This window comes from Protobothrops mucrosquamatus, unplaced genomic scaffold (genome assembly GCF_001527695.2).
Source record: "Protobothrops mucrosquamatus isolate PMUCROS unplaced genomic scaffold, P.Mucros_1.0 scaffold2478, whole genome shotgun sequence".
Classification (NCBI taxonomy): domain Eukaryota; kingdom Metazoa; phylum Chordata; class Lepidosauria; order Squamata; family Viperidae; genus Protobothrops; species Protobothrops mucrosquamatus.
In genome coordinates this window covers 203,667-231,202 of record NW_015388547.1, presented here as the reverse complement: position 1 = coordinate 231,202, position 27,536 = coordinate 203,667, and the positions used below count along the sequence as shown (strand labels likewise).

At 38.3% G+C, this 27,536-nt stretch overlaps 1 protein-coding gene across 1 annotated transcript; it reads right to left on the bottom strand.

The window, feature by feature from the left end:
- Positions 1–268: 268 nt before the first annotated feature.
- On the bottom strand, positions 269–25,845 carry DEPDC1B (DEP domain containing 1B; the record flags this gene model as incomplete). The annotated part of the gene is made up of 9 exons (XM_015825087.1): positions 25,601–25,845; positions 14,532–14,664; positions 14,138–14,265; positions 12,285–12,415; positions 11,217–11,264; positions 8,338–8,478; positions 6,686–6,852; positions 5,820–5,996; positions 269–454 (listed from the first exon to the last, which is right to left on the bottom strand). Coding segments are annotated over exons 1-9 (1,344 nt in total), but the record flags the coding sequence as incomplete, so codon positions are not given.
- Positions 25,846–27,536: the final 1,691 nt, after the last annotated feature.

Sequence of the window (27,536 nt, the reverse complement as noted above, 5' to 3'; positions counted from 1 at the left end):
TAAAACATGATCTTTCCACAAATAATGGTTGGATTATTATTATTATTTTATATTGTTATATTTATTGTTTTTGTTATTGTTTGTATGCTGCCCAGAGGCACTTTCCATGAAATAGGAACCATATTTGATAAATGAAAATAATAAATATAAATCAAAAAACCTAATTAATATGAATCCATTTTCCAACTTATTTATAAAAAGGGAATTACTTAAATGTTTCAGCAAAAATGAAGAGAGAACTGTAGAAAAATTCAGCAATTTCATTTACCTGTTTCAACTTTTTCTTCTTTTCTTTGATGGACATTTCCATATTCATTGTGATTTCTTCCAACAAATTTGCCAGTGGCCCTTGACGACAATTTGTTTTTTGGTGTTCAAATTCATCAGTGCTGATTTGATGACCAAATGATGGCACAGGCAAAATAGCATCTGTATCAGATTCTGGATATTTTATCTGAATTTTACACATACACACACAAAAAACAACAACAACCAACAACAACAACGCAAGAAGACATTTAGAATTTGTTTCTGCTTGTCTCTATGGTTAATAAACATTATGAATTGAAGGCAGGTGAAATATGCTATCATCACCTGAAACAAAATTGACCACTGAAAGGCTTTGAATGATAAGACTTGTTTTGAAATTAATTGTTATAGAAGACATACTACATGTGATGGAAAGAGGGGAGGGCATGTTTATATTTTAATTGTAATAGTTATCCTCATTGAGTTATAAAAAGTTTTTTTAGAAAAAGGAAGGAAGGTAGGGAGGGAGGGAGGAAGGATCACAAAATACTTGTAAAGAGAAATTTCAATCTGTCAGGGGGCTCATAAAGTAACTATTAATGATCAGATCATGTTTTCTAACTGGCTTTCTTCTATTTGTTAATTTATAATGTACCTCCTACATACATACCTGCATAATTAATTAATTAAATGTATATACGGAGTTACTCATCTTAAAACATCTGGATGGCATACAACCAATAAAACAGTATAAAATCACATTAAACAATATAAAACCAACAACAATATCCATCATGCTATTCCCTTTTAAGGTAAATAATGTTAGGCACAGCACAACAGTAAACCAAATACATTTAAAGGCATGAGATAATAAAAATAAAAGGAAAAGTTTACACCAATGCCATTCACTATATTTCTATACACTGATTTTTATTCTTTAAACTTCTTGCCTTTCTTTTTTTTTTTTTTTTGCTGGTTCTCATCCACCCAGGATTTTGTTGGTCTTTCTCATCCTCTCCGTCCATTCATACCTCCTTCATGCATGTCACTTTTTCATTCTACCCATACTCATTCTTGATCCTACACATTCTTAAGTACCTGATTCTGACTGCATTCAACTTTTATGGTTCTTTGAGCATATCCTGTTCTCACTTTCAGATAACAAGGTAGGCAGAAGCAGTTTTATAAACATACAGTTTCCTTCTTTTGACACACATTCACTTTGCACAACAGACCAGGTACTATTCACTATTTTTCCAACTGCACTTCCCAGATTTTGATTACTGTCACCTCTTGTGTTTAATTAAAATTCTTTTTTTTTAAACAAATTTTATTGATTTTTTAATTCTTAGAACAAAGTGCTCAAAACACACCGTGGTGCTGGGGTAAACAAACATCCAGAAATAAAACCATATATGATTAACTCAAATCAATACATTAAATATTCCTTCTCTATTTCCCTCATATAGCTTAATATATTTAAAATAATCCATTTCTAATTTAAATTTCTATTAATCCTAAACCTATTTTGGAGCTTTATGAATTTACAATTACCATAATCAAATTTAACTTTAAATAAACACATTATCAATTCAGGTATCCTTTCCAGGTATATTCTAGTTCCATAATTTTATCATAAGTCTTGTTTATTTCTTCTTCCACTAATATCTCCTACTTAAAATAAAATATTAGTCTATCCTATACATATCTAATCCATCAATCAATCAATCTCTTTAAGATTACAAAATAATATCAAACCTTAAATCATTTCAGTCCATTGGACGAGATTCAAATTTTATCCAGTTAATTATCATACCTAATAACATCCATATTATCAAACAAAAACATAATCTTGTTAAATTAACGTTCAATTAATTATTAAGTCAATCCAGATCTAGAACACCTCTTCAATTTTCTTCATTCCATTACATAATAGTTTTCTTACAAATAAACCTATTATTCCAAAGAATACATTCTTAATCTATTTAATGTATATATTCTAATAACCACCCATTTTTCTCTTACTTCTAACTCAAAATCTTAATCCTTAAATCAATCCATAGTTCTACAGTACCTTTGATCCATTACATATAATTTTAAATTTCTCTTTTCAGTCTTATTCTCGCCTTCTTTTTGTGCCAGGCAGGTTTCCATAACAAAGCTTCCCTTGTAATATCATTTGAGACAGTAAAAAGCATCCTGACCTCTGCATTGGATATCTATTTCTCTTATCCTTAAAGCCTCGTTGCTTTAAAGGTTCAAATCTCAGTCTTTGATTTTTCTGATCCTCGAAGATATAGATGAAATGCTTGTAAGGTAAAATAATTTCCTCTTTAATATCAATTGGATCCTCTTCTAGTATGTTTTGGTTTTTAGAATGGTCAGCTGTAGTCTGAAAATCAGTTTGAAGGTTTGGGGTAGAGTTGCTGTCTCTTAATTCTGTAGTAATCTCTTTCATTGTAGCACATATTTCTTCAATAGCCTCATAAATCTTTTCCAATATAAGTTTACAGTTTAATTGTGTATAAGGTTTCTCTATTTTGATAGTAATTGAAGAGAATCCCTTTTTTCTTTTAGTGGAGGTTGTAATTAATAAAAGTTAAACAGTATCCACCCCCACAATTCCCACAGCTGGATCAGTTTATCTTTTCTCTTCAAGAGTAGTTTGAAGGTCAAGTCTATCTCATCTCCAAACAATAATCAGCAGTTGCGATGTTAACTTTTCACCACTAGATGTCCTCAGTAGATTAAAAAATCTTTTCCAGATACCATTTTCTCCCTTTTTTCTGTCTTTTAAAGGAAAAAGTGGAAAAAGAAATAATCTTCCAGTATAAAATAATAGTACAGCTCAGAAAAGAGTTTTTTATATACCCCAAAGTAAATGAGAATAAAGTGTAGTCTTTAAATTTTTTTGTTCTATCCTTTTGTTCAGTGCCTTTCTTCCCACGCATATAAAAGCTGCTTTTTCAAGACAGGGAAATAATTCCAACAAAGCTTTTACAGGCAGTAAAAAAAAACAGAATAGGGTGAAGAAAGGAGCAGAAGGGGTCTCACCCGGATCATTCGCGGTGGGTCTGTTACGCTTAGATGTAATTGTGACTTTTGGCTGGTGCAGCAGGGTAATCGGCCATCTTGCAGGACAATCTTTGCTCCTTCGGCTCTAAGGAGATAGCTGGAGCCACGGGAGAAGCTGCCGCCCTCCCGCAGTCACCAGCAAGCCTCCTCCTCGGTGGTCGCCCCTCCAGGGCGACTTTCAACCCACTAAGGCAGTGGTTCTCAACCTTTTTAATGCTGCGACCCCCAACCGGTCGTAAGTCGAGGACTAAACCGGTTGTAAGTCGAGGACTAAACCGGTCGTAAGTCGAGGACTACCCAACCGGTCATAAGTCGAGGACTTTCCCTGCCCGGAAGCGCCACGCATGCGTGGTTCCGCCCCCTGCGCCGGCCGAGGCGTAGCTGGCAAGCGGCAGAGACGGAGCAGGCCGACCACCAGCTGGCCCAGCCCAAGGGAGGTAAGGCACTCACCGGAAAAGGGGAAAAAATGGTGGACAGCCTTGCTTGGCGACCCCCGTGAAATGGTCGATCGACCCCAAATGGGGTCACGACCCATAGGTTGAGAACCGCTGCACTAAGGGGTCTACCGGCGAAGAAAATCCGGCTGAAGTGGAGACGAGTCTCCAGACACAACTGGCGTCGCCGCGTACTGGAACCGGAAGTCTTTAATTAGAATTCTTCATAGGCCTATTTAGTAAGCTCATTTTTGGGGGGACGCTAACCATTTATAGCATCCATCTTAATTGCACTCTTTAACACTTCCCTATTAGCTCTATAAAAATCTCTAAACTATGCTTCCCAGTATTCCCTCATTCCATGTAATCAGAGAGAAGCCATGGCCAGGGGACCTTTACCCAGTCTAGCTATAACTAGTGTGTCAGTCATGACTGTACCTGGATTGTAAAATTCTTATGACAACAACTCATGCCCTGATCACTGCACAATTAAACTACTGCAATGTAATTTATGTGGTTGCTTTTGAAGATAAGTCATGAGCTGCAATTAATGCAAAACACAGTGACCAGTTGATTAGCAAGAAAAACCTGTTCTGGCAGAATTGCTGTTATCTTGAGGTTACCGCACTATTGCTTCCAGATACAAATGCTAATAATTACATATAAAATCCTATGTGGTGTGGGATAGGATTTATCAGGAAATGCATCCAGTTCAAATATTTAGAGAAGGTCCTTTGAAAGTTTCCCCCCTATGTGAGATGCAAGTGTAAAGGCTAGACATCAGGGCTTCTTGGTGATAGCGTCACATTTTGGAATACACTCCATGGGAGATAGGTATGATTCTGATCTCCTGTCATTCAGAGTCATCAAATTATTTTATTTCAACAGTATTTGGCCAATAAAATAATTGTTAAAATAATAAAATAAGGGGTTAATTGTTGAAATTCTATTCATTTAGCCTGAGGCTTTTTGTTTAGATCACTTACCTATTTATAAATCGTACATTTCCATTGAAATTGCTATGCATTTTCTCTGGCTCTTTTAATATTAACTGTTTCATGCCCTTTTGAGACTACATTCTTTGCAACACTCTTTTTTTCAATATACATTATATGCTATATCTTTCTCTCATTCTCTACTGTGCAGAAACATTCTCTTATTTGTGTGTGCGCGCTTTCTTAATCCCTGGCTTCCTTCACTTCATTACTGCACTTCATATTTTGTGAGTTCATATATTCCATTAGCATAACTCCACACAACTCTTTGGTAATCTGAACATGTTTGTTTTTACTCTCTGGTTAACAATGTTACATTCTCTTTTCTTAGATCCATTTTCCATTTCATCCATTGAGAGATTAATCCATCTCCTGATACTTTCTCATATAGGACTCATATGTTTTCTTCCTGAAGTTGATGTAACTTTACTTTTGCTTCTTTCGCTTCCTTTTCTGCATGACCATTTTCCTCCACGACCCACCCTTTGATTCTACCAAAAAAAATGGACTGTTCCAAATTTAGAAAATTCTCATCACGATTGAATCCTTTACTAATCATTTCAAACTTTTGTTACAGTCAATTTTACTCTTAGAATTATATTCATTTCTTAGCCATGTGTATCTATGAATAAGTTATTGCTTACGTCACATAACTGAAACAAAATTGTTTCCCTTAAACAGATACTCATCAAAGTGTCACCTTTCCCTTTCTTGGATTTCAGAATGCCTTGTGTACTCACCCAAACATCTATGCCAATTAGACAATTATTCATTCATAGTCATTCAGAACATTGCATAATTTACCCAGAACTCATATTTAGCTTTTCCATTATCACCATTCACTGTAACTATTCACATGGAACTATTACCATACTATGATTTCCTATTTCCAAACTCACATACAACCTAATTTATATTAATTCATATAATGTGCTATTAACTAAAGGAGGAATAATAGCAATTCTACAAGGGAAACTTTAATCTGCTTATTTACAGTAGGTGGGTTTTCAAAATGTAGTAAAAAAGTTAAATACATGAGAACAAAATTCAACCATGTACAGCTCACCTGGACTCTTTGGAGATGTGCTATATATTCCTCAGCTGCAGTTTTTAAGGCTGAAGGAACATTTAAGATCTCATGATAATTGTCCATCATGAATGAAACCAATTTAGCTGCTAACAGTTCATCCAAATCCACTTCATCCTTGGAGCAAAGAATGCGGTGAGAAAAGGTTTGAACCATCTGAAACACAGAAGAGGAAATCAGTGACATCAGATCTCACAATATATATTGAATTTGTTATTTATTATCCCATAAGTGATGGAAATTGCTATTACATCTTGTACTACAGATCATGCATTGAGCCAAAGGCTATGTGACTTTCAAGATTCCTCCCAACCCAACGATTTAAGTATTTATAAACTGATCTGATACTGTTGGAGGCCTGCTATCACATTTGTCAACATCAATTTTTGTAGCCCACTGATTCAGATATACACATTCAGATGGTATCAACCTAGGGATAGAACACCTAATAAAAACATGAAAATTAACATATTTCCCCTTACAATGAATTCCCTTTCAAAGTTCTTTTGGTTCTCATACCTATTCAGACAGCACTATAAATCTAAAGAAAACCAGGCATGTCACAGAGCAAGAAGTGCAAAAAAGGTTAAAGGACTGGTGAGAAATAGGTGGGAAGAGCTGTAGCTGCCAAATTTCGTCCACTTTAGCAGGGAAATTCAGCCTGGGGATTTAACTTCAAGTTATACCGGCAGAAGGCGGCAAGAGAATATTGCAAACCACACCCTGCATTGCACAGATTACTGCTATTTCTAGAACAAGTCATTATTTTGTAACTAAGAAGAGTCTCCCCCAGAGCAATTCCAAAACGATTTCATAGTGTATTTCTATTTCCGGCAGATACACACCATTGCTCTTGTTCCAAGTGTATCTGAAAGAGGTGGAAGATCTTTATTTGACTGGATCTTAGCCATCAACGTCATCAACAACTGTAGCTTTCGCCGATTTGCTGGTGGCAGAAGAAGACAACAAATCTGCAAGGCTTCAGTAGCTAGCTTCTTTTCCTGCAAGATTCCTGAATCAAAACATGATTTTAAAAGATGTTCTTAAGTACTTTTTTTTAAAAAAAACTTCAGTGTTGAGTTTCTTTGAAAATGAGAATTTTATCATTCATATTGTTAATTCATTTTTTGGCATTCCAAATATGAGCTGTAAGTAAAAGGAAAAGCATTAAAATATTTGAGCTGAGCTGAGCATTTGAGGCATGCCTACTGATCTTTTCTTGGGAATGTTTTTGTTACGTTTACAAAGTAATATTTGTAAGTAATATAACTCTAATACAAAGTAATGTTGCGAATAAATTAAGGTGTTTTTTAAGGAGGCAGCTGGACTTTTCTTGTTTTTGTTTGAAGATAATAATAATCAGTGCTTTTTTTCTAAAAAAAAAAAAAAAAAGGTGCCGGGACTCACACACGTCATACAACCCACCTTGCCTATCCTACAAGGTTCCATTCAAAAAAGGTGCCTGAACTCCGTTCTGGGCGTTCTATGAGAAAAAAAGCCCTGATAATAATAATAATAAAGTTGGAAGGGACCTTGGAGGTCATCTGGTCCAACCCCCTGCTCAGGCAGGAAACCCTACACCATTTCAGACAAATGGCCGTCCAGTCTCTTCTTAAAAACTTCCAGTGTTGGAACATTCACCACTTCTGAAGGCAGGTTGTTCCACTGATTAATTGTTCTAACTGTCAGGACGTTTCTCCTTAGTTCTAGGTTGCTTCTCTCCTTGATTAGTTTCCATCCGTTGCTTCTTGTCCTGCCTTCAGGCGCCTTGTTTCGCTTCTCATCCAAAAAGCTATTTCGGCTTTGACTAGATGGTGGGGAATGGAAGGATTTATATTCCTTGCAGATAGCTGGTCATTTGCATTCTCTTAGAGAGTCGCTGAGGCTTTTGGAGGTTTTCTGTGTCCTCAGGGTCACCTGAGTAGTGCAAATGTGTGTGGAGCCTTCTTGGCTGCAGGATGTTTTCTGCCCTGTGTCCCTTCATTGTTGAAGACAGGCGCAAGCACAACAGGTGACCCTGATGACACAGAAAATCTCCAAGGGCCCTCAACAACTCTCTAAAAGAATAATCCTCACAGAGGAGCACCAGCTATTTGGAGGGGCTCTGCCTACCCTAAACAATAGACACAATAAGGGTGGAGCAATATTGACATTTTATTGCCCTTATTGTCATGAAGTAATCCCTATTATGGGCTCTTACTCTGGTCTGTTCAGAGTAGGTTTGATTCTTCCTCTAATGGCACTCCAGGCAAACCTCTGAATAAACTGCCTCAAGGTTTATTTGTATTGCTGAAGTCTGCCTTTAGGAAGCTTGTCTGAATTGGGGATCCTAAAGGTTCAAATTAATAAGGAGGAAAAACAACAATTATTATCTGAATATCAAGTTCTAAAAGGAGTCACTTTCATTAAGAAAGATGCTGAAGGACAGCAGTAACATTCTGCAGCACAAACACAGTGCACTCAGCCTGCCAGATACGTGTTTCGCAGCATAACTTACCTAGCACACTGACAAAGACATCAAAGAACTGGAAAGTTAGAAGAGGCTCCTTCATGTGTGCATAATAATCTGCTATGGTTCTAAAGACATCTCTTTCAAAACCTGAATAGGTGGGCTGTTTCAGATCTGGACATCTGGGCCCTAAAAAGGATGGAAAGGGGGGAAGTAGAAAGAAAAAAAAAGGTTTCCTGGTTGGATTACGTAGGTGGCAAAAACAGTGCTAATTTATATGTGTAGTCATAATGAAAATTTTATTTTTATTTATTAGAAGTATAGCTGCCCAGTTCACACATAGGTAACTCTGGGTGGCTTACAAAATTTTAAAAATCCACCAGAGAATAAAAACCCATTTAATAATAACCACCCCACCTCCATGGCAGCAATAACACAATCAAATCCGCCACATGATTGGCTCTATCCCCATTTGTGATGAATCCACATTTTTAGAACCTTTCAGAAAAGCAACAGGGTGGGGGCCAACCGTACCTCAGAGGGAATAATGTTCCACCAACAACAACACTATGCTGTCACATAGGTATAGGAATGAAAATAGGAATTAAATTGTTAACAAGGACTTAAGCTAGTGTCCTTCTAAAAACTTGAAGCGTAATCCCAACATGTCAAGAATGAAACTTTGGCAGCTACATGCCTCTTCATTTCAACTTGCCATTAGAGTAAGGTGTTGCTTTAGAATGGATTAGATGGAGAAACGAAACCTCTACAATTCCGCTGAAGACCATGAGAGCCTGAAACCTTTCCAAGGACACTTGCAGCAGGTGTGGAGAGGAAGTAGACGGTTCCCATAACAAAGTGAAATTGTTTACATGGACTATGTGAGAGGGTGGGGGTTTGGCCGAAGAAATTATTGTTTAGTTTTATGAACTAAACTCTGGGAATCCCAGAGTTAATTTGTTTCGACATGACCATGCTGTATATTCAATAAACACTAAGATTTTTGGAAACAGAATGAACCCGGAGTTTTATTTGAATTCTCGAGCTGGATGTTGACATGACATGTCATGTCTATTCATAAACTTCAGTAATTTCAAGATAGTTTCAAACTTCCTAAAAATTTGGTGGTTTAAATGTTTGCAGCACAGATTTCTCTCAGCCAAACCACTTCAGAATAGACCCAGGGAATTATCTGTTTGGTAACACCCCAACATACTCCCTATCTCCCTGCTTCTCCAGCTAGATAATCCCTAGTTTAAAATGGATTATCTTTAACACAAAGAGTTACCATGATGAACAATTTAAAGGGCTTTCTAATAGTAGGGAATGACTATAACTAAGAACAATATACTCATATTGTGTTTCCCTGAAAGTAAGACTTACCCCGAAAATAAGCCCTAGTTTTCGGGAGAAGCACACGCTTAAAAATCAAGCTAGGGTGGGGGGGTGGAGCTTACCATTGCAGCCAGGCCTCCTATGGATTAACATTTGCCTCGCCTCACAGGCCCGACACTTGCCTTTTTGTTCTGCAGCTGAGAATGGAGCTCCAGCCTGCATTTCACAGTCAGTGGCCTTTCCAGAAAGGCTTCTGCAGCCAAGAACAGAGCTATGGATTCAATCTGTGGCTCAGTTCTGACTGCGAAATGCAGGCTGGAGTTCCATTCTCAGCTGCAGAATGAAGCTGCTCCTTTGGCCGCAGAAGTGGGCCAGCTGGGCGGGGCTGTCGGTGCTGCCGCCACAAGGTGACTGGAAAAGACACCCATCAGAAATAAGACCTGGTGTCTCTTCTGGAGGCAAAAAACAAAACAAAAAACCAGGTCTTATTTTCAGGGAAACACGGTACTACCTGAAACCATACCACAAAGCAACTTACAAACATACCTTTTTCAGTAATTGTTTCTTCTCATATAGCCACCATGTGTGGTATGGCCATTCCAAAAAACTTTAAAACATTCTCTTTATTACCAAATCGAAATTGCCTCTATGCGTGATGTTAAGTAAGACATGGGATGGTAGCAATACAAATTTTAAATAGCATGCAATCCACCTGACACTTTCAATCTGAAGAAACCAAGCTTAACTTAGTCTTTTAGCATCATTATCGATGAATGATATAAAAGGAAATTTCTTCTTCACCTGTATTAGCAACTTTTAGAAAGTTCAACATGATTCATCCTGCTTTCCTCAGTAACCTTAAATGTTCAAGGACACATGAAAATTTGTAAGAGGACTGGCCCTATAGTATCTGAGGGTCAAAGACAGCCAAAAGTATAGGTAGTCCTCGACTTATGACTACAGTTGAGCTCAAGATTTCTGTTGAGAAATTTGTTAAGTGAGTTTTGTCCCATTTTACGACCTTTCTTGCCACAGTTTTTAAGTGAATCACTGAAGTTAAGACAGTAACATGGTTGTTAAGTGAATCTGGCTTCCTCATTGACTTTGCTTGTCAGAAGGGTGCAAAAGGAGATCACATGACCCCGGGACACTGTAACTTTCATAAATATGAGTCAGTTGCCAAGCATTTGATTTTGATCATGTGACCATGGGGATGCTGCAACAGTCATAAGTGTGAAAAACGGTCATAAGTCACTTTTTTCAGCGCCATTGTAACTTCAAAAGGCTACTAAACGAACTGTTGTAAGTCGAGGACTACCTGTATTAATCCCATCATCAGACTACTCCTTAGAAAATATTCCACTCAAATTGGAAACAATTGGGTGATAGGTGATGAGAATGAGACATGCTATGTTGCAGATTTATTTCCTCCCAACTCTGTTGAAGAAAGTATCATATTATTTTTAGGAAAAAACTGTGATGGAAAACAGACTCATCTAATCAAAATCAGTCTATTAAAAAGGAAAATAATGAGAAAGTAAGTGAGAAAGCATATGTTTGAAAAGCAACATACAGAAATAAAAAATACTTACAGTTTGCTAAGCATTTCATTGCTGATAGAACCCAGTGAGGAACCTCTTCTGCATGAAAGAATGTTAAGTGGTTTAAAATGCTAGCACTTATTAGACCAAAGAAATTGGGTTTTAAATTACAACTGCAGGCATTTATTTATTTAATGATTTTATGCTTATTCCCATAGTAGGATTAATATTTCTCCTCTTTAGTTCTCAGCTATATAGTGAATTATATGTGTCTTTATAGGCTGCTGCTCATTTATCAGCTAAGGATGACTTCATGTAGGCATTAAGGAAAATGATTTTAGTGTACAGAAAACAGTACCAGTAGTAATGTTGCAATAGAAAGCAATAACTTTAACAGAATAAGATAATAAGTATTCTGTTTCTTTGTGCAGAGATGAACTCTATGTAATAAAGCGTTTTTAAAAAGCACAACCTAAATGAATACACTCAGTTTTGCTAAGGATGCTGCTTATCATTTCAACAGGGCATACTGTAGTGAAACATACTTGCAGAAAGTTAACTCATACAACACTTAATGGATTCAGTTTCAATTTATTATCCCTCATCCAGCCAATTTTTAACTATAGTTGCACTATCGTGGAAGCCATACTGTCTTCAGAAGAGGTCATGGAAAGATATTTCTTGAGAATATCTGGTTCCAAATCTCCTGATGACCAGTCCTGGCAGGTTTATGTAGCCACTGAGGAATACTAGAGACAGATGGAGCTTTGAGGGACAACCCATAACAGTTTCATTTGAAGGACATCTACCTCAGAGATAGAAATGGAGTGACTATAAAACGTCCCTCATTCCCACATAGGTGTGCTGTGCTCACTCCTGGAATTAGTTTGAGTTGGGGGGGAGGGTAGTACAAGGAAAGACAGCAAAAAGTAATTAGAATTTATCGAAGTTTCCTAGATTTCAAGGGGAATCAAATTATCATAAATTCTTTTTTTATTTCTTTAGACAGATCTGACCCAGAACTTTATTGGCACTGAATGAGCAGTTTAGTGATCAAGATATATTTGTTTCCTGAATATATTCCAACAAAACCATAACATGTTAAACAGTTCCACTTACTTGATTTATCTTCTAAAATGACAGTTCCTTGTTTGTTGACACTGTACACATTCTGAATGATGTCCTTTGGATTGACAAGTTTAGTGTCTAAAATATCATTCAGAGAATCCAAACCTAAAGTTTTTTGCAAGCTATAGAAGACATAAAGAAAACAGATTTCAATAGGCTAGCAGCAGTTATCTGGAAAATAATTTACAGCTAAATAGTTCACATTGTCACTGGATTATGTACATATATATGAATAGATTATGTGCTTGTTTGCATAATAAAACCATCTTACTTACTAAAACCTCATTAGTAAACCTCATTAAAACCTCATTTGTTTTTAAACAAAAATTATTTGCATCTTTCAGATGCAAACCAAATTACATATGATAGTGCTACTTTAATATAAAATACCTTAAACTATAATAAAAATGAAAGGATAGACCAGAGAATTACACCACCCTCTCTTCAGTGTTTCATACATGTAGTCCTCAACTTATGACCATTTCTTTAACAATAGTTTGAAGTTATGCTGGCCTTAGAAAAAGTAACTTATGACCGTTGCACCATCCATGTGGCCATGTGACTGCAATTCGAGCAGCTTTTTGCAGTCATGTGCTCATGATTTGCGATCTTCCCAATCAGATTCCGACAAGCAAGGTCAATTGGGGAAGCCAGATTTGCTTAACGATCACGTGATTCATTTAGCAATTGCGGTAAAAATGTTTGTAAAATTGGACCTAGTCATACAATGACTCGCTTAATGATTGCATTACTTAGTGTTCAAAATTCTGAAACCACCCAATTGTAGTTATATTATTCTACCTGTAACAAACTCATCCAGCTCCTGTATGATACACTTTGGCAAATATGACTTACAGAACAAAACACCCAAAAGATAGGAAAATGTTTCACTCTACATTCCAAATTAGGTCTTTGCTTAATTGCTGTAACAAAATGTCTCACTAAAGGAAAGGTAGTCATTTTTCTAGCAGTGTATATTGTCGATAGACTAAAAGCATTCTTTATTAAAACATCTGCATGAAACTGCTGGATGACATCATCCAACACCATGGGATGAATTATCATCAATATGTTGATGACACAGCTTTACATCTCCATCTCCAGTGATCCAAGTGATGCTGTGGCTGCCCTCAACAGAGACCTGGTAAGACAGAATGCTGTGGATACATAGAGCCTTGAGATCTGGGGGTTTATCATGTTTAGTTCTGGATGAGAGGCAGTGTAACACCATTGTTACGCAAACTGCACTGGCTGCAGAACTGCTTCTGGATCCGATCAAAGATGTTGGTCACTTATCTTTAAAGCCCTCTATGGTAGAGGTCCAGGATATCTGAGGAGCCTTCTTTCTTCAATGGGATTGGCCTGCCCCACTCATGCTGGCAGAAGGGGCATACTCTGGACCTCATCAGCCAAGGAATTGTAGCTGGTAGGGTCCAGAAGAGCCTTTTCTGCCATGCCTCTCTGCCCTTTGGAACATCTTGACATACTGGTAGCAGGTGATATCTACTCTCTCTCTTCTGACCTTCAGGAAAAGCCTTAAAAGTCAGATTCTTAGGAGGGACAGAGTATATTCCAAAGGAATGAGACAGATTGATGTCAAGCCCCAAAACTTCTAAGAAGTTTCCCTTATTGTTCTTCACCTACAGACAGAAATATTGCCAAACTAAAGCAAACTATTTGCCTCATTATAGTTATACATAACTTCTAGGGAAGAGCTGTCTTGACCCTGCCAATCAAACTATCTAAAATTTACTCTCTTATTCTTCTGGAATGCACGCCCTCCCTCCTGGACTACATTCCACCACATTTATTTTGTGAAAGAACAACTCAGGTAACAGGCTTACTATGATAAAGTCCTGGACTTCCATATATCTTCTACATTTGCCTCTGTTAATTGTCGACGATGGATGAGTTTGCATGTTGGTACTTCTCCAATTGCAATGCTGTGACGTTTGAACCACATTTCAGAATTCTGTAGCAATGCGAGGAGAAAAACTCTAATTATTGTTAATCTATAATTTCGTGGCAATGTTGTTTCCCCAGCAATATATTTAACCAACTCTATGGAAAGAGTCACAACTAAGTACAATTCAAATTTAATGAAACAAGTTCCATAAATCCACCAATTTTAATTTTTCTTAATGTCTTTGAAGGCAGAAAAGATGATAATCTTGACATAATATCATGTGTTTGAATTTCTCAACGCATTATACATTAATGCATGGGAAGGTATCTTACCAATGTGATAGGTTTCACTGGGATGTGGTCTTGGAAAGTAATTTTTTCAAAGTCCCAGTTTGGAAATTTCACTATTTCTTTTCGGTAAGGAGATCGTTTAGGGTACGGTTTTAATGGTGAGAAAGGAGGAAACCTAAAATTTAAAAACAATCTATTAAAATCTTCATAAGAAGATTATCATTCTGCCCTGAGAATCTAGCCCCATTGATGCTACTAGATAACCTTTCTTTAAGCTGAAAGAACTTTGGAGACAAAATAACACAACTACAAACTAAATACAGAGGTTTCAAAATTTCTCCAAAACTAAAGATACACAAACAATGATATCAATTTATAACATTATCATGCTAAAAAAACGTTTTGCTTTGAGAGGGGAAATCAAAACAAAGTTTTATCCAAACTTAATATCTTTATAAATAGATAAACTTGTGACTGCAAAATATTATTTTCACCTTCACTTGTTTCAATATTTTTCCTTTACTCTTATTCAAAGGAAGTTATCATTTGGGCCCAATTTTAAATGTTTCCTGGTAGGACAGATACAATTTGTATCTCAATTCTCACAAATTCTATTGACAATATTATTTTCAAAGTATACAAATTCTGTTTTAAAGCCTGTGCTATTAGGAAACAAATGATGAAATCTGACAATGTTATCTATTTTGTTTTATTTTACATTATTTCATGCAAGCTGTTTATTGCATTATAAAACTGTACAAATATTTCAGTTTATTCACTATTACAAATCATTGGATGATGTATTTTCTTGCCACAAGTGAGTGGAGTTTTTTATCATAGGCAATAATAAATTAAGTGTCTATCACAGGAACATAAGAATAGTGTTGGATTAGATCAAGTAATTTAATAAATCATCCTCTTCCAATGTTCAAGCAGATGCTCCTGGATCTCCAAAGTATATATGCACAACATTAATCAAGTGGATTGCCTTTGATGGTAGAATGTTCTCATGGTTAGTAGCCATCAGATCATTATTTTTTTTATGAATTTCTAAATCCTATCAAGGTATCAGTCAGAGAAAATAATATCAGGATTATTTAGGATCAAGTATGAATCCTGACAATCTAATCATGAACCTGAAATTATTCCATAAATGTTCCATTATGATCAAAAATATGTTATCCCCAGTCAGATCCATTTTTTGTGAAGTTTTAGTTGCAACTGCATTTTTACCATCACACAGAAGAATTTCAGCCAATAAAATCATGATAACACTCAAAATATGAACGGGGAAAAAGTGATCTGGTGTTGATTTGGCTTCATACCTGTCTAAAAGATATTCCAGTATATTGTAATGTCTTTTGCAATGGCTGGACACACTACAGTTCAGATCAGTGTTTCTCAAACTTGGCAATTTTGAAATTACGGGCTAGGGAATTCTGGTTGTTGAAATCCACACATTTTAAAATTGCCAAATTTGAGAAACACTGGCTTAGATGGAAATGTTATACAATGCCTTACTTCTTACACATGTTCCCCAACGATAACAATCGGTTAACTCCACCCTCCTAGCCTTTCCAAATTAACTTAGTCAGGTAAACAAGTCTTTGAAGCTCAGTCCCCACAGTAGTTAAACGTTTTTGAAGTGGCATACAATCCTTGGCTCCCTACAAATGCTCTTGCGTTTGTTGGGGATTAGATATTGCCTCAGCCCCTTAGCTCCTTTCATAAAACCAGCTGCAAAACAAATTTGCTGCTGAGCTCCAGGCTGTTTTTCAAGCTTTGTTTTTAAGCATTATTATTAAACATCCAACCCAAACTCCAGGTAGGGATCAAGCCAAGATGGGCTGTTTACCATGGCTTGTGGTAATAACAACTGAATGTTTGTGGTTGTTGCACTTGTCTGAATGTCACCTCCTGCTTTTTTGTCTCCTGTTCTCCTATTCACCCATATCCCTCAGGGTTGGCTTTCCCTTTTGAGCCTGAGGGTATGGAGTTGCTAGACAGTAGTTATTAGAAAGCCGAACTAACACCATTTTAGAAGGGAAAGGCAGCCCACTATTTAGTGAAGCAAGAGTGTCATATGGACAGAATAAGGGATGAATGAGAAGGAACCATTACAACACTAGCAATAGGGATAAGGCACTAGAAAGTAGGAAATTGAGCTAAACTATATTAGGAAAGTTAGAATCTGAGAACTTTAAAAGCAGACATGCATAAATTTGTCATTTGTACTTGACTATAAAAGGGTGTTGCATCCCTGGCACGGACTCAGCTTCTTTTAATGCTCTTGCCTTGTGTACAGAATAAACTTTTGAACTCTGATATCTGGTGTCTGACTTGAGCAAGGAACAAACCATCTTATATAAATAAAAATGTAAATGTTCGTTTGTTCAAAATCTTAAATCTCCGAAAGTTCACCGATTGCTTTGAAATTTTGACACAACATTGCATTTGAATACGCGCGTGTTTTTATATACCTAAACCTACTATTATATAGATGTCACACCTGTGACAGGTAAAAACATGCTTTTTTTTGAAAAACAGCACCATCTGTTGGACGTAAAAGCAACACACTTCTTTTCCATTTAACCAGACTGAGCCACAGCAACGCGTGGCCGGGTACAGCTAGTAGAGAATAAATCCTTCCATAGGGGTGCTGACCTGGTTATCTATAGACATGAGATGCTCTTGAAAAAGTTAGGTGTGGCTAAACTAGTCAGCTAGAATGGCCAATTGAGTAGCTGGAACACTGGCATGTATGCCTAGGGACTGAGTCTATGTGGGCCAGTTTGCCTCTCAGTAGATGGTGAGGGGAAATTGAGCACTTCCCCTATCAATTTCCAGCACTGTAAAACATTTGTCTTGGGGGAGGATGAGTTAAGCCTAGCCTTTACAAAAGGGGGAAGCATTTGCAGCACTTCATTCCCAAATATAGAGGGCACTTTCAACCTCATCCTCTCTCTTCCTCAGTTACACTGGTTGGTCTCAACTTGCTCAGGATGTTGAACTCTTTTTAGCAACTGCCTCCAAGTTTCAAAGTCTGCCTTAATAGCCAGCAGTTCCTTGTTCCAGATATCATGGAACTGTTCTGACGGATTTAACTTTCTTCTGTTTTTAGCTTTCTTGTAGCATGTAGCAAAATAGCTCACACTGCCATGTCAAAAATGTCACTTTCATCTACAAATGGCTGAATACAGTCAGTTATGTTGGAGAATAGAGTGAGTGGAGAAATCCTTTTCTTATTTGTTTGAAACTTTACTGAATAGGATATTCTAACTGAATGGAGTACGTTTCCAGCACAGCTTGGCTGAAGAAGCTGTGAGTTTTGCAAAGTTTGGAATGAAGATGTATTACTAGTTTGTGAAAGCCATTAGCTTCTGCATAGGTCTGACCCACTTTGAGAGTTGTCAGTCTAGGGTATTTTTTAATTTGGCTGGGTCTTTCTGGACCTTTTTTTTGTAGAGATGCAATGTCCATGGTATTAATAGCATTGACTTCAAAGCTGCATTTTTCAGGAGTTGCATACAGATTATGTTATCTGAGGCACTGCAAGGCATCTTTTACAGGGCATTTGTGATGCTGAAGGGAGCATGAATAAATCAGGTGTCATCTAAATAGATTATGACAGATTGGTTTGTGAAATCCTGAAAAATGTCATTCATCAAGTGATAGAATATAGTGGCAGTGTTACACAAACCAAATGAGATCAAAATATATTCAAAACACCCATATCAGGTGGGAAGGGCAGCTTTTCATTAGTTGCCTTCCCAGTTTCATGCCAAGTTGTATGTGACTCCCTCTGAGGCTGAGTTTTGTAAAACTTCATGCCTTCCACATATGCCCCAGAAGTTCTGAGATAAAGGCAAAAAGTACTGATTTTGGATTATGACCTGGTTGAGGACCAAGCAATCATTGCAGAACCTCAGTTCTCCAGACATTTTCTTGACAATAGAATACTGTAAAAGCAGCTACAGATGGAGAGATAAATTAACCATCTTGAGAGGTTTTTTTTGTAATGAAATGTTGCAGAGTTGCAAAAGTTCAATTTCTGAAAGGAAGTAGATCTATACTGGAATCTAGGCTCCAGGGACCATGTCAGCAAGGCATTCATAGGGACAATATGGTTGTAGTGATGTTCACTGAAGGCATAGCTGAAGTCAAGGTGCGCTTCAAGGTGTTAGTAACAACCTTTAAAGCGCTCCATGGCAATGGACCTAGGTATTTGCAAGACCGCCTCCTACCAAATACCTCCCTTCGACCAGTCCGCTCCCACAGAGAGGGCCTCCTTAGGGTGCCGTCGGCCAGTCAATGCCGGCTGGCGACCCCCAGGGGAGAGCCTTCTCTGTGGCAGCTCCTGCCCTCTGGAATGACCTACCCCCCGACCTACGTACAACTGCGGACCTGCGCCCCTTTCGCCGAGCCTTGAAAACCCATCTATTCCATGCGGCCGGCCTGGCGTAGTTCTGATTGTGTTTTTGGTAGGGGCTTTTATATGAGGTATTTTAGAGCAGGCTTTTTATTCAATATTTATTGTGATTTTTGTTGTCGCCTGTTCACCGCCGAGTCCCGTAGGGGAGATAGGGCGGTATATAAATTTAAATAATAAATAAATAAATAAATATTTGTCTGGAAGATTGTTTTGCTCTAATTTATTTTTGCTGAGAAATGCTCCTTACAGATGGATGAATTGAAATATATTAATTCCTTTTGACAGATGATTTGAAAGTCATGCTTAAGAGTCAGGCATTTCTCAGAATCATTGGAAAATTAAGGGCAGGGGCCAGGTAGTTATAGTTCATCTACATATCCTTCTAACCCCATTTCCACTAGGCCCATACCACTTCAAATAGCAGGGATCTCTCATCAATTGTTTCTAGAGACACAGATGGCTGTATGGCATGTCACAAATTCTAAAGGCCTCCAAAGATATCAAGTCCATGAAATTACTGGTGGCTCCACAATTAATAATGGTTTGAGTAAGAACCAATGGTCTGGATCTTTATAGGCAAGGTCAAGTGCCTATAAAGCCCAACAAGGTTTTGTAATTGGGAGTTGCAACTAGGTAAGTGGCTATAGTTCCCCAATCGAGGAGTTCCTCTTAGACTGAATGCAGCCCATTTCTGAGCATGCTGGAGTTTGGTGTCTTCACTGGACATTTAATAGGCTTGGCCCCCACAATATGCATGTGATCCTGTATGTCTGTATTTTGTAATTTTCATCCAGAGATAAATGAGATCTAATTCTGCCCATTAGCATGAACATCAATATCCAGGCACCAGTGGATCAACTATAGGGAAGAACATTCTACTCTGGCCATCTCCTCCTTATTGCTTAGGCAATCGTAGTAGCAATAGTCAATGATTTCACAGCGGCCATTTGGAAACAAGTGGTGGGAGAAAACACCGGCTCCAGGCAGCGATAGGAACACAAACAAAGGTAGTTAGCGTTCTGCAGTAACAGCTCATCCCAGAAAGGGATCAGCTAAAACTTCAAATCCCTCTTCAACTTCACCTAGTCTCTCTCCGACAACAGCAACAGCAACCACCGCCATCCCCTTTCTTTTCTTTTTCTTTCCTTCCACTCGATCCACGCCTGCCGCGCCCAAAGCCGGCAGCAGCTGTCCGAGCTTCCCTCTCCCTGGGCAGGCTCCTGCAAAGCCTTTCAGCCAGCCCCACTACAATTGCATGGAGGGTGGAGAGTGGGAACAGAATTGTTTGGTTGGTTTTGGAAACATAGTGACTACTCATTCAGCAAATTATAATGATGATGATGATGATGATGATGATGATTTTATTTTATTTATTTATTTATTTATTTAATTTAATTTATATCCCGCCCTTCTCCCGACGGGAATCAGGGCGGCTCACAACATATTTAAAACAAAGGCATATATACAATCCCCCCCTGTAAAACCGAATTAAACCAAATTTTAAAGTTGTGTTATTTCGAATTCCTTAAAATGAACCCAGTATAAAATCCTCCCTAGGCCAGGTCCGCTTGCTGAAAAAGCCATGTCTTGAGGGCGCGACGGAAGGTAAGGAGATCCGGAATCNGGGGTAGTTCGTTCCAGAGGGCAGGGGCACCCACAGAGAAGGCCCTCCCCCTGGGGGTCGCCAGCCGACATTGCTTGGCCGACGGCACCCTGAGGAGACCCACTCTGTGGGAGCGTACCGGTCTATGGGAGGGAATCTGCGGCAGAAGGCGGTCTCGGAGATAACCGGGTCCTATGCCATGAAGCGCTTTAAAGGTGGTGATGATGATGATGTTGGAAGGGACCTTGGAGGTCATCTAGTCAAACCCCCTGCTCAGGCAGGAAACCTTATACCATTTCAGACAAATGGCTGTCCAGTCTCTTCTTAAAAACTTCCAGGGTTGGAGCATTCACCGCTTCTGGAGGCAGATTGTTCCATTGATTAATTGTTCTAACTGTCAGGAAGTTTCTCCTTAGTTCTAGGTTGCATCTCTCTTTGGTTAGTTTCCATCCATTGCTTCTTGTCCTGCCTTCAGGTGTTTTGGAGAATTGCTCGACTCCCTCTTCTTTGTGGCAGCCCCTGAGATATGGGAACACTGCTATCATGTCCCCCCTCGTCCTTCTCTTCATTAAACTAAACATACCCAGTTCCAGCAACAGTTCCTTGTATGTTTTAGCCTCCAGTCCCCTAATCATCTTTGTTGCTCTTCTCTATACTCTTTCTAGAGTCTCAACATCTTTTTTACAGATGGTGGTGGTGAGCAAAACTGGATGCAGTATTCCAAGTGTGGCCTTACCAAGGCATTGTAAAGTGGCATTAATACTTCACGTGATGTTGATTCTATCCCTCTGTTAATGCAGCCTAGCACTGTGTTGGCTTTTTTGGCAGCTGCAGCACACTGCTGGCTCATATTTAACTGATTGTCCACTAGGACTCTGAGATCCCTCTCACAGTTACTACTATTGAGCAAGGTACCACCTATACTATACCTGTACATTTAGTTTTTCTTGCCTAAAAGTAGAACCTTACTTTTTTCACCATTTAATTTCATTTTGTTAGATAGTGCCCAGTGTTCAAGTCTGTCCAGATCCTTCTGTATCTTAAGCTTGTCTTCTGGAGTGTTGGCTATTCCTGCCAGCTCGGTGTCATCTGCAAATTTGATGAGTTCCCCATCTATCCTCTCGTCCAAATCGTTGATGAAGATGTTGAAGAGCACTGGACCCAGAACAGAGCCCTGGGGCACTCCACTACACACTTCCCTCCATGTAGATGCGGTTCCATTGAGGACCACTCGCTGAGTATGGCCGGTCAGCAAGCTACGAATCCATCTGTTGGTGATGCTGTCTAACCCACATTTTTCTATCTTATCAAGTAGTAGGTTGTGATCTACTTTATCAAATGCCTTACTGAAGTCCAAGTAAAGTATATCCACAGCATTCCTCTGGTCCACTAATTTTGTCACTTGGTCAAAGAATGCAATAAGATTTGTTTGTATAATCTGTTTTTGACAAACCCATGTTGGCTTTTAGTAATGATTTGCTTCTAGGTGTTCGCTGATTCGTTGTTTGATTAACTTTTCAAGAATCTTCCCAGGTATTGAGGTCAGGCTGATAGGTCTGTAATTTCCTGGATCCATTTTTTTCCCCTTTTTGAAGATGGGAACTACATCAGCTCTTTTCCAGTCCTCTGGTAGTTCCCCGGTGCTCCAGGATCTTTGAAAAATATGGTTCAGTGGTTCTGAGATCACATCTGCCAGTTCCTTGAGAACCTGGGGGTGTAATCCATCTGGTCTTGGTGATTAGAACTCATCTAGGCTGGATAGGTGCTCACTTACCATTTTCTTGCCTATCTTGTGTTTCTATTCTGTTTTTTATGGCACTGTTTTTGATAGGTTGGTCTATTTTTTCTCTTCGTGTAAAGACAGATGCAAAAAACGAGATAAATAGTTCTGCTTTCTCCCTGTTGCTTGTCACCTTCTTGCCACTTTCCCCATTAATGGACAAATCATTTCCTTAACCTTTTTCTTGTTTTTTACATGTTGAAAGCAGCTTTTTTATTTTGGTCGCAAGCCTTAATTCATTTTGAGCCTTAGTTTTCCTCACTTCATCTTTGCAGGCTCGGGCTATTTGCTGATATTCTGACTAAGTTATGTGCCCCTCTTTCCACTTTTTATACTTGTCCTTTTTATCTTTCAATTTATCAGAGAGTTCTTTATGCAGCCATGCTGGTTTCTTTTGAGAGCTGTTATTTTTCTTCTTTGTTGGTATTGTGCTAGATTGGGCTTTTATTATCTCACTTTTCAAAATTTCCCAAGCTTCTTGAGTTGTTTTCCCCTTGAGGATTCTCATCCATGGAATCCTTCCCAAGCCCTCTCTAAGTTTATTGAAATTAGCTCTCTTAAAGTCCAAGACTCTAATTTGACTGTGTTCTATTGCTTGTGCTTCCATAATGTTGAGTTCCATTATTGTATGATATCTTCCCCCCAAGGTTCCTGTGGCTTCAACACCTTCTATTATTTCATCTCTGTTAGTGAGAATTAGATCCAATATAGCTAATCCCCTAGTTCCCTTCTCTACTTTTTGAGAGACAAAGTTGTCTGCTAGGTTTGTCAGGAATCTGTTTGATCTTTCACTTGGTGCAGAGTTTGTCTCCCAGTTGATGTCAAGGTAATTAAAGTCCCCCATTACTATTGTGATGTGCTTCCTACATACCTTAGTTAGCTGACTAGCAAAAAGTTAATCTATTTCTTCTGTTTGGTTAGGTGGCCTATAGTATACACCTATGGCGATGTCATTTCCCCCCTTTATATTGACCCAAATGCATTCAATACAGTTTTCATCATTGTTGTACTCTATTTCTGAGGAGATGTACTTATTTCTTATATAGAGCAACTCCACCTCCTCTTTTATTTGGTCTGTTTCTTTTAAATAATTGAAATCCCTCTAGCTATGTGTTCCATTTGTGGGTTTTATCCCACCATGTTTCCATAATGGCAACAATATCATATCTGCCCACATTAATCTGAATTTCTAGTTCACCCTGTTTACTGTTCATACGTTGTGCATATAGACATTTGAGTCCTTTATGGCTGACCCTGTGTTTACTTTCTACATAATCTGTGTGGTGCCCGAGTTCCCCTATTTCCTTACCACCTGTTTGATTAGTGCACTTTGTGTGGCACTCGCTATTAAAAGCTTGATTTTGCTTTACAGCAAGGTTGATATTCTTGTCCACACATCTATGTTACATGCACTGATAGCCCTATAATTTTTAGATTGCTGGGGACAGGGATGTTCTATATCAATTAACTCACTGTCCCCATTGTTTAGTTTAAATATTCCTCCAGAAAATCTGTGAATTTATTGCCAAGTAACTCAGTCCCTTTCTTGGATGGATACAAACCATCTCTTTTGTACATCTTTTCATTGGATCAGCTACAGACATCGTGACTAATATAACCAAAGCACTCCTTTAGCCACATAATTGAATTCTGCTATATGCTGGCCTTTTCCATTTTGCTTCTTATACACTGGTAAAACCTCTGAAAAAGTAAGCTTACAGCCTATCCTGCTAAGTTCCTGCCCCAAGCTCTGGAAATCATTCTGCACAGAGAGTACATCTTTTTGGGACAGATCGTTAGTGCCAAGATGTACAATAGCCTCCATATCACAGTCCTTGCTGGCATTCTTGACTATTTTAAAAATACACTTCTTGTCCCTACTGGCAGTAGCACCTGGAAGACACCTGACCTGTTTTGAAACCTCTGTGTCCTTTCCTAAATTTACATCCCTTATAATTGAATCACCAACCAGAAGGTGGCTTCTCTTTTTGGATAACTTTCTGTTCTTGCATGACTGATGTGTAATACCTGATTCGCACTTCTCCCTGTCAAAAACAAGTTCTCCATCTCGGACCACAATCCCCTGCTTTTTTGAGTTATCATCACAAATACCTTTACCTGTCTCCTTAATGTCCCTATTAAGGTCAGCAAGGGCACTGTATCTGTTGTGCAGGGACACAGCAAAAGCTTTGTGTTTATGGTTCACAGGTCTGCCAGATCCCACAGTTGTCCACACTGCCCTTCACCTGCAGGATCTTTGTGGTAGAGGGGGCTGATAGCACAGAGGCTCAATAGAGTAGAAGGGCTGAACTGGACACCTAATTTCTGCCTGAAGAGCACAGATTACAGACCCTAGATAAATAATATATCCTTGTAGACTAGTGATTTGTTTACAGATAGGACAGTTTCCAAATTTCAAAAGAGTACTGCGAAAGACAGCTGCAAAACAAGTGTTGCATTGTACTAAGCCAGATATTCTGAGATACAAGGAATCTCAGATGCACTTGCCCTGAATGTACTGCTGCTGTTTTTGATTTTTAGTTATATGATCCGCGCGCTGTTAGACACGTGAGCCGTTACTTTCCTCCACCCTCCTCCTTTTTAACTCCCAGATTATAGCTCTTCCCAGCAAGCTCTGGGCAGTTTAAATGCAATGGAGGTCAAATCAGCAGCGCCTCAGCTACTTTCCTCCTCCACCCTCCTCCTTTTTAACTCACAGATTCTAGCTCTTCCCAGCAAGCTCTGGGTAGTTTAAATGCAAAGCTCTGGGCAGTTTAAATGCAATAACTGTGCTGTCATAACTGTTCAAAGTTATGATAGCACAGAACAAGACTTACATCTGTTGCAGCATGTCCATGGCCACATGACTGTGATTCAGGTGCTTGGCAACCAGGGGAACAATTACAATGGTTGCACTCTTCAGGAGTCATGTAATCACTATTTGCAACCTTCATTCTGGCTTTCAACAAGCAAAGTCAATCGGGAAGCTTGCAGGAAATTGCAAATCACAGTGACATGGCATCACTCTTAACAACCAAGCACAATCTGCTTAAAATCCACAATGACCTTCATAAGCTGGGGCAGTCATGTGATTTTTCGTTTTACAACCACACTGCTTAGTGATGGAATTCCAGGTTGCAATTACAGTTGTTAAATGGTGACTACAGATATTGCTGCAGGAATGATGCCATTTCTTTGTTTCTGGTAGCTAAGGATTCAACACTTGATTGAAATACAGTCATTTAAAAATGAACGCACATACATTTTCTGCCCCAAGAATCCATTCAGTTATTTACCTATATAATTTACCATTATCCTCAAAATCATCCTTGCCCCATCTTCCTTTGATATCTTCAATAACGTGATTCTTCAGGAACTTTTTGAGAAGTTGAGCTGTTTGAGCACGAGTTACTTCTGGGCTAAAGTTTTGGTTGCATCTTAGCAGTTTGTGCAACCACTCCACAGCCTCAGAAGCTGTGAAGCAACAGTCGTAGCTTTTGAAGTGAAAACGATGTTTCCGTAAAGGCATTCCATTTCGAAAGAGTTCAACAGTTTCATTCCACTGAAAAGAAAATAGGAAAGCTTTATCTAAGCACAAGTTAGTACTTGTTGAGCAGCACCTGAGAAGGAACAAAAGACTGCATGAAGAAGCCTAACTTGTACCTTCTAACTTAAGCTTTTAGGCTTTTTCCATATTAGCCAAGATCTTCCCAGTTTTTATATATTATTTCTTATAAGCAAGTCTAAGAAATGACTCGTCATTTCTTAGGTTGTTTTTCAAGACCTTCTCCAATATAAGCACACTTCCTTTAACAGCTATTTGTTCTAAAATCATGCTTGACTACATTCAGGTTTTAAATTACTTGAGCAGAAATCTGCCTTGATTGGTGTATATAAATAGGTGCACAAAACTGTGGTATGGTGATGGTGCATTTAAATTCTCAATCATGCTTGTCTTAATATTGACCATTTTACACTGTTTTATTTATCTTAAAAAGTTGCATCCTGTTTCATTGCTCACAAGAGATAAAAAATATGGAGAAAAATTGATTCCCTTCACCACCTGTCTTTGTTCATATATCACAGGCAAGACTTAAAGCTGATTTCTTTTTACAGAGGAAGGAGAATAACGCTCCCTATAGTTCAGAGGATGCAACACGTTTTTTTACTGAAGTTTTCAGAATGCTGAGCCACTGCCCAAAGCTGTTAGGACTGATGAGTGGAAAACCAAATAACCACATTTGTATTTTGTAATGTTTTGTAATGTTTGTAGTTGTTTTAATTTTGTGTGCTGCCCAAAGTCAGTTGTTGCAAATGAATGTTATTCCTTACACTTTATATGGAAATCGTCATATAAATAACATTTATGGCAATTATGAAGTTGCATTTTTTTCTAGAATCATCATTCCTGCCACTCTTTGTAGCTCTGGTGGCCCTACTTTACTTATCTTCATCAAGTGTGCATTATCTATGTGTATTTATTCATATTAGGGGCAGGAGGTAAAGATTCAAATCAAGAGTAATGTTGGTCATAAAAATCTCACTATAGAAAACTAGGAACTTTTTTTCTCAAACTGTTCAAGGACCTGTACAAATTCATAAACTGGGTCCACACATTGCATTAAATGACAATGTTTTAATCATGGGTTAATAAACAAAGCCCAGTGGCTGGAACTGCATAACACATCCAAAAACCACTACCACCCCAGCAAACAATGATTCAGTGCCCTGGTTAGGTTTAATATTGCACAAGGCCATTGTTTCAGTACATGGAATCACCATTTGCTAGATGCAAAATATTAAGTGTTAATTTAAAAAACATGTTAGTAAAATAGACTGTCTTAATTTGTGGAATATATTTCTAATATAATATATAATATAATATATAATAATATAATATAACTCTAATAATGGGGAGTTAATGGAGTGTTGGCTTCCTCTTGTGAGATGCCTAAGCTTTTTTGTTAGTTCTTTTGCAATTTTGTATGTAGGGATCCCTGGTAGAGATACAATTGGACAGAGGGGTATGCCAGGTTTGTCTATTTTGGGGTGTCTGTAGAAGCATGGGAGGACAGGTCCTCTGCTTCTAATCTGCCACTGTTCTTCTTTGGTAATTTGGCCTTTCTTAGTGAGGTCACTGAGGGTTCTCTTGATCTGGTTGCCTAGCTTTTGTATTCTATTCGTTTTCACAGGGATGTATGTTTCTTTGTCCTCTACTATTTCTTTCGCTTT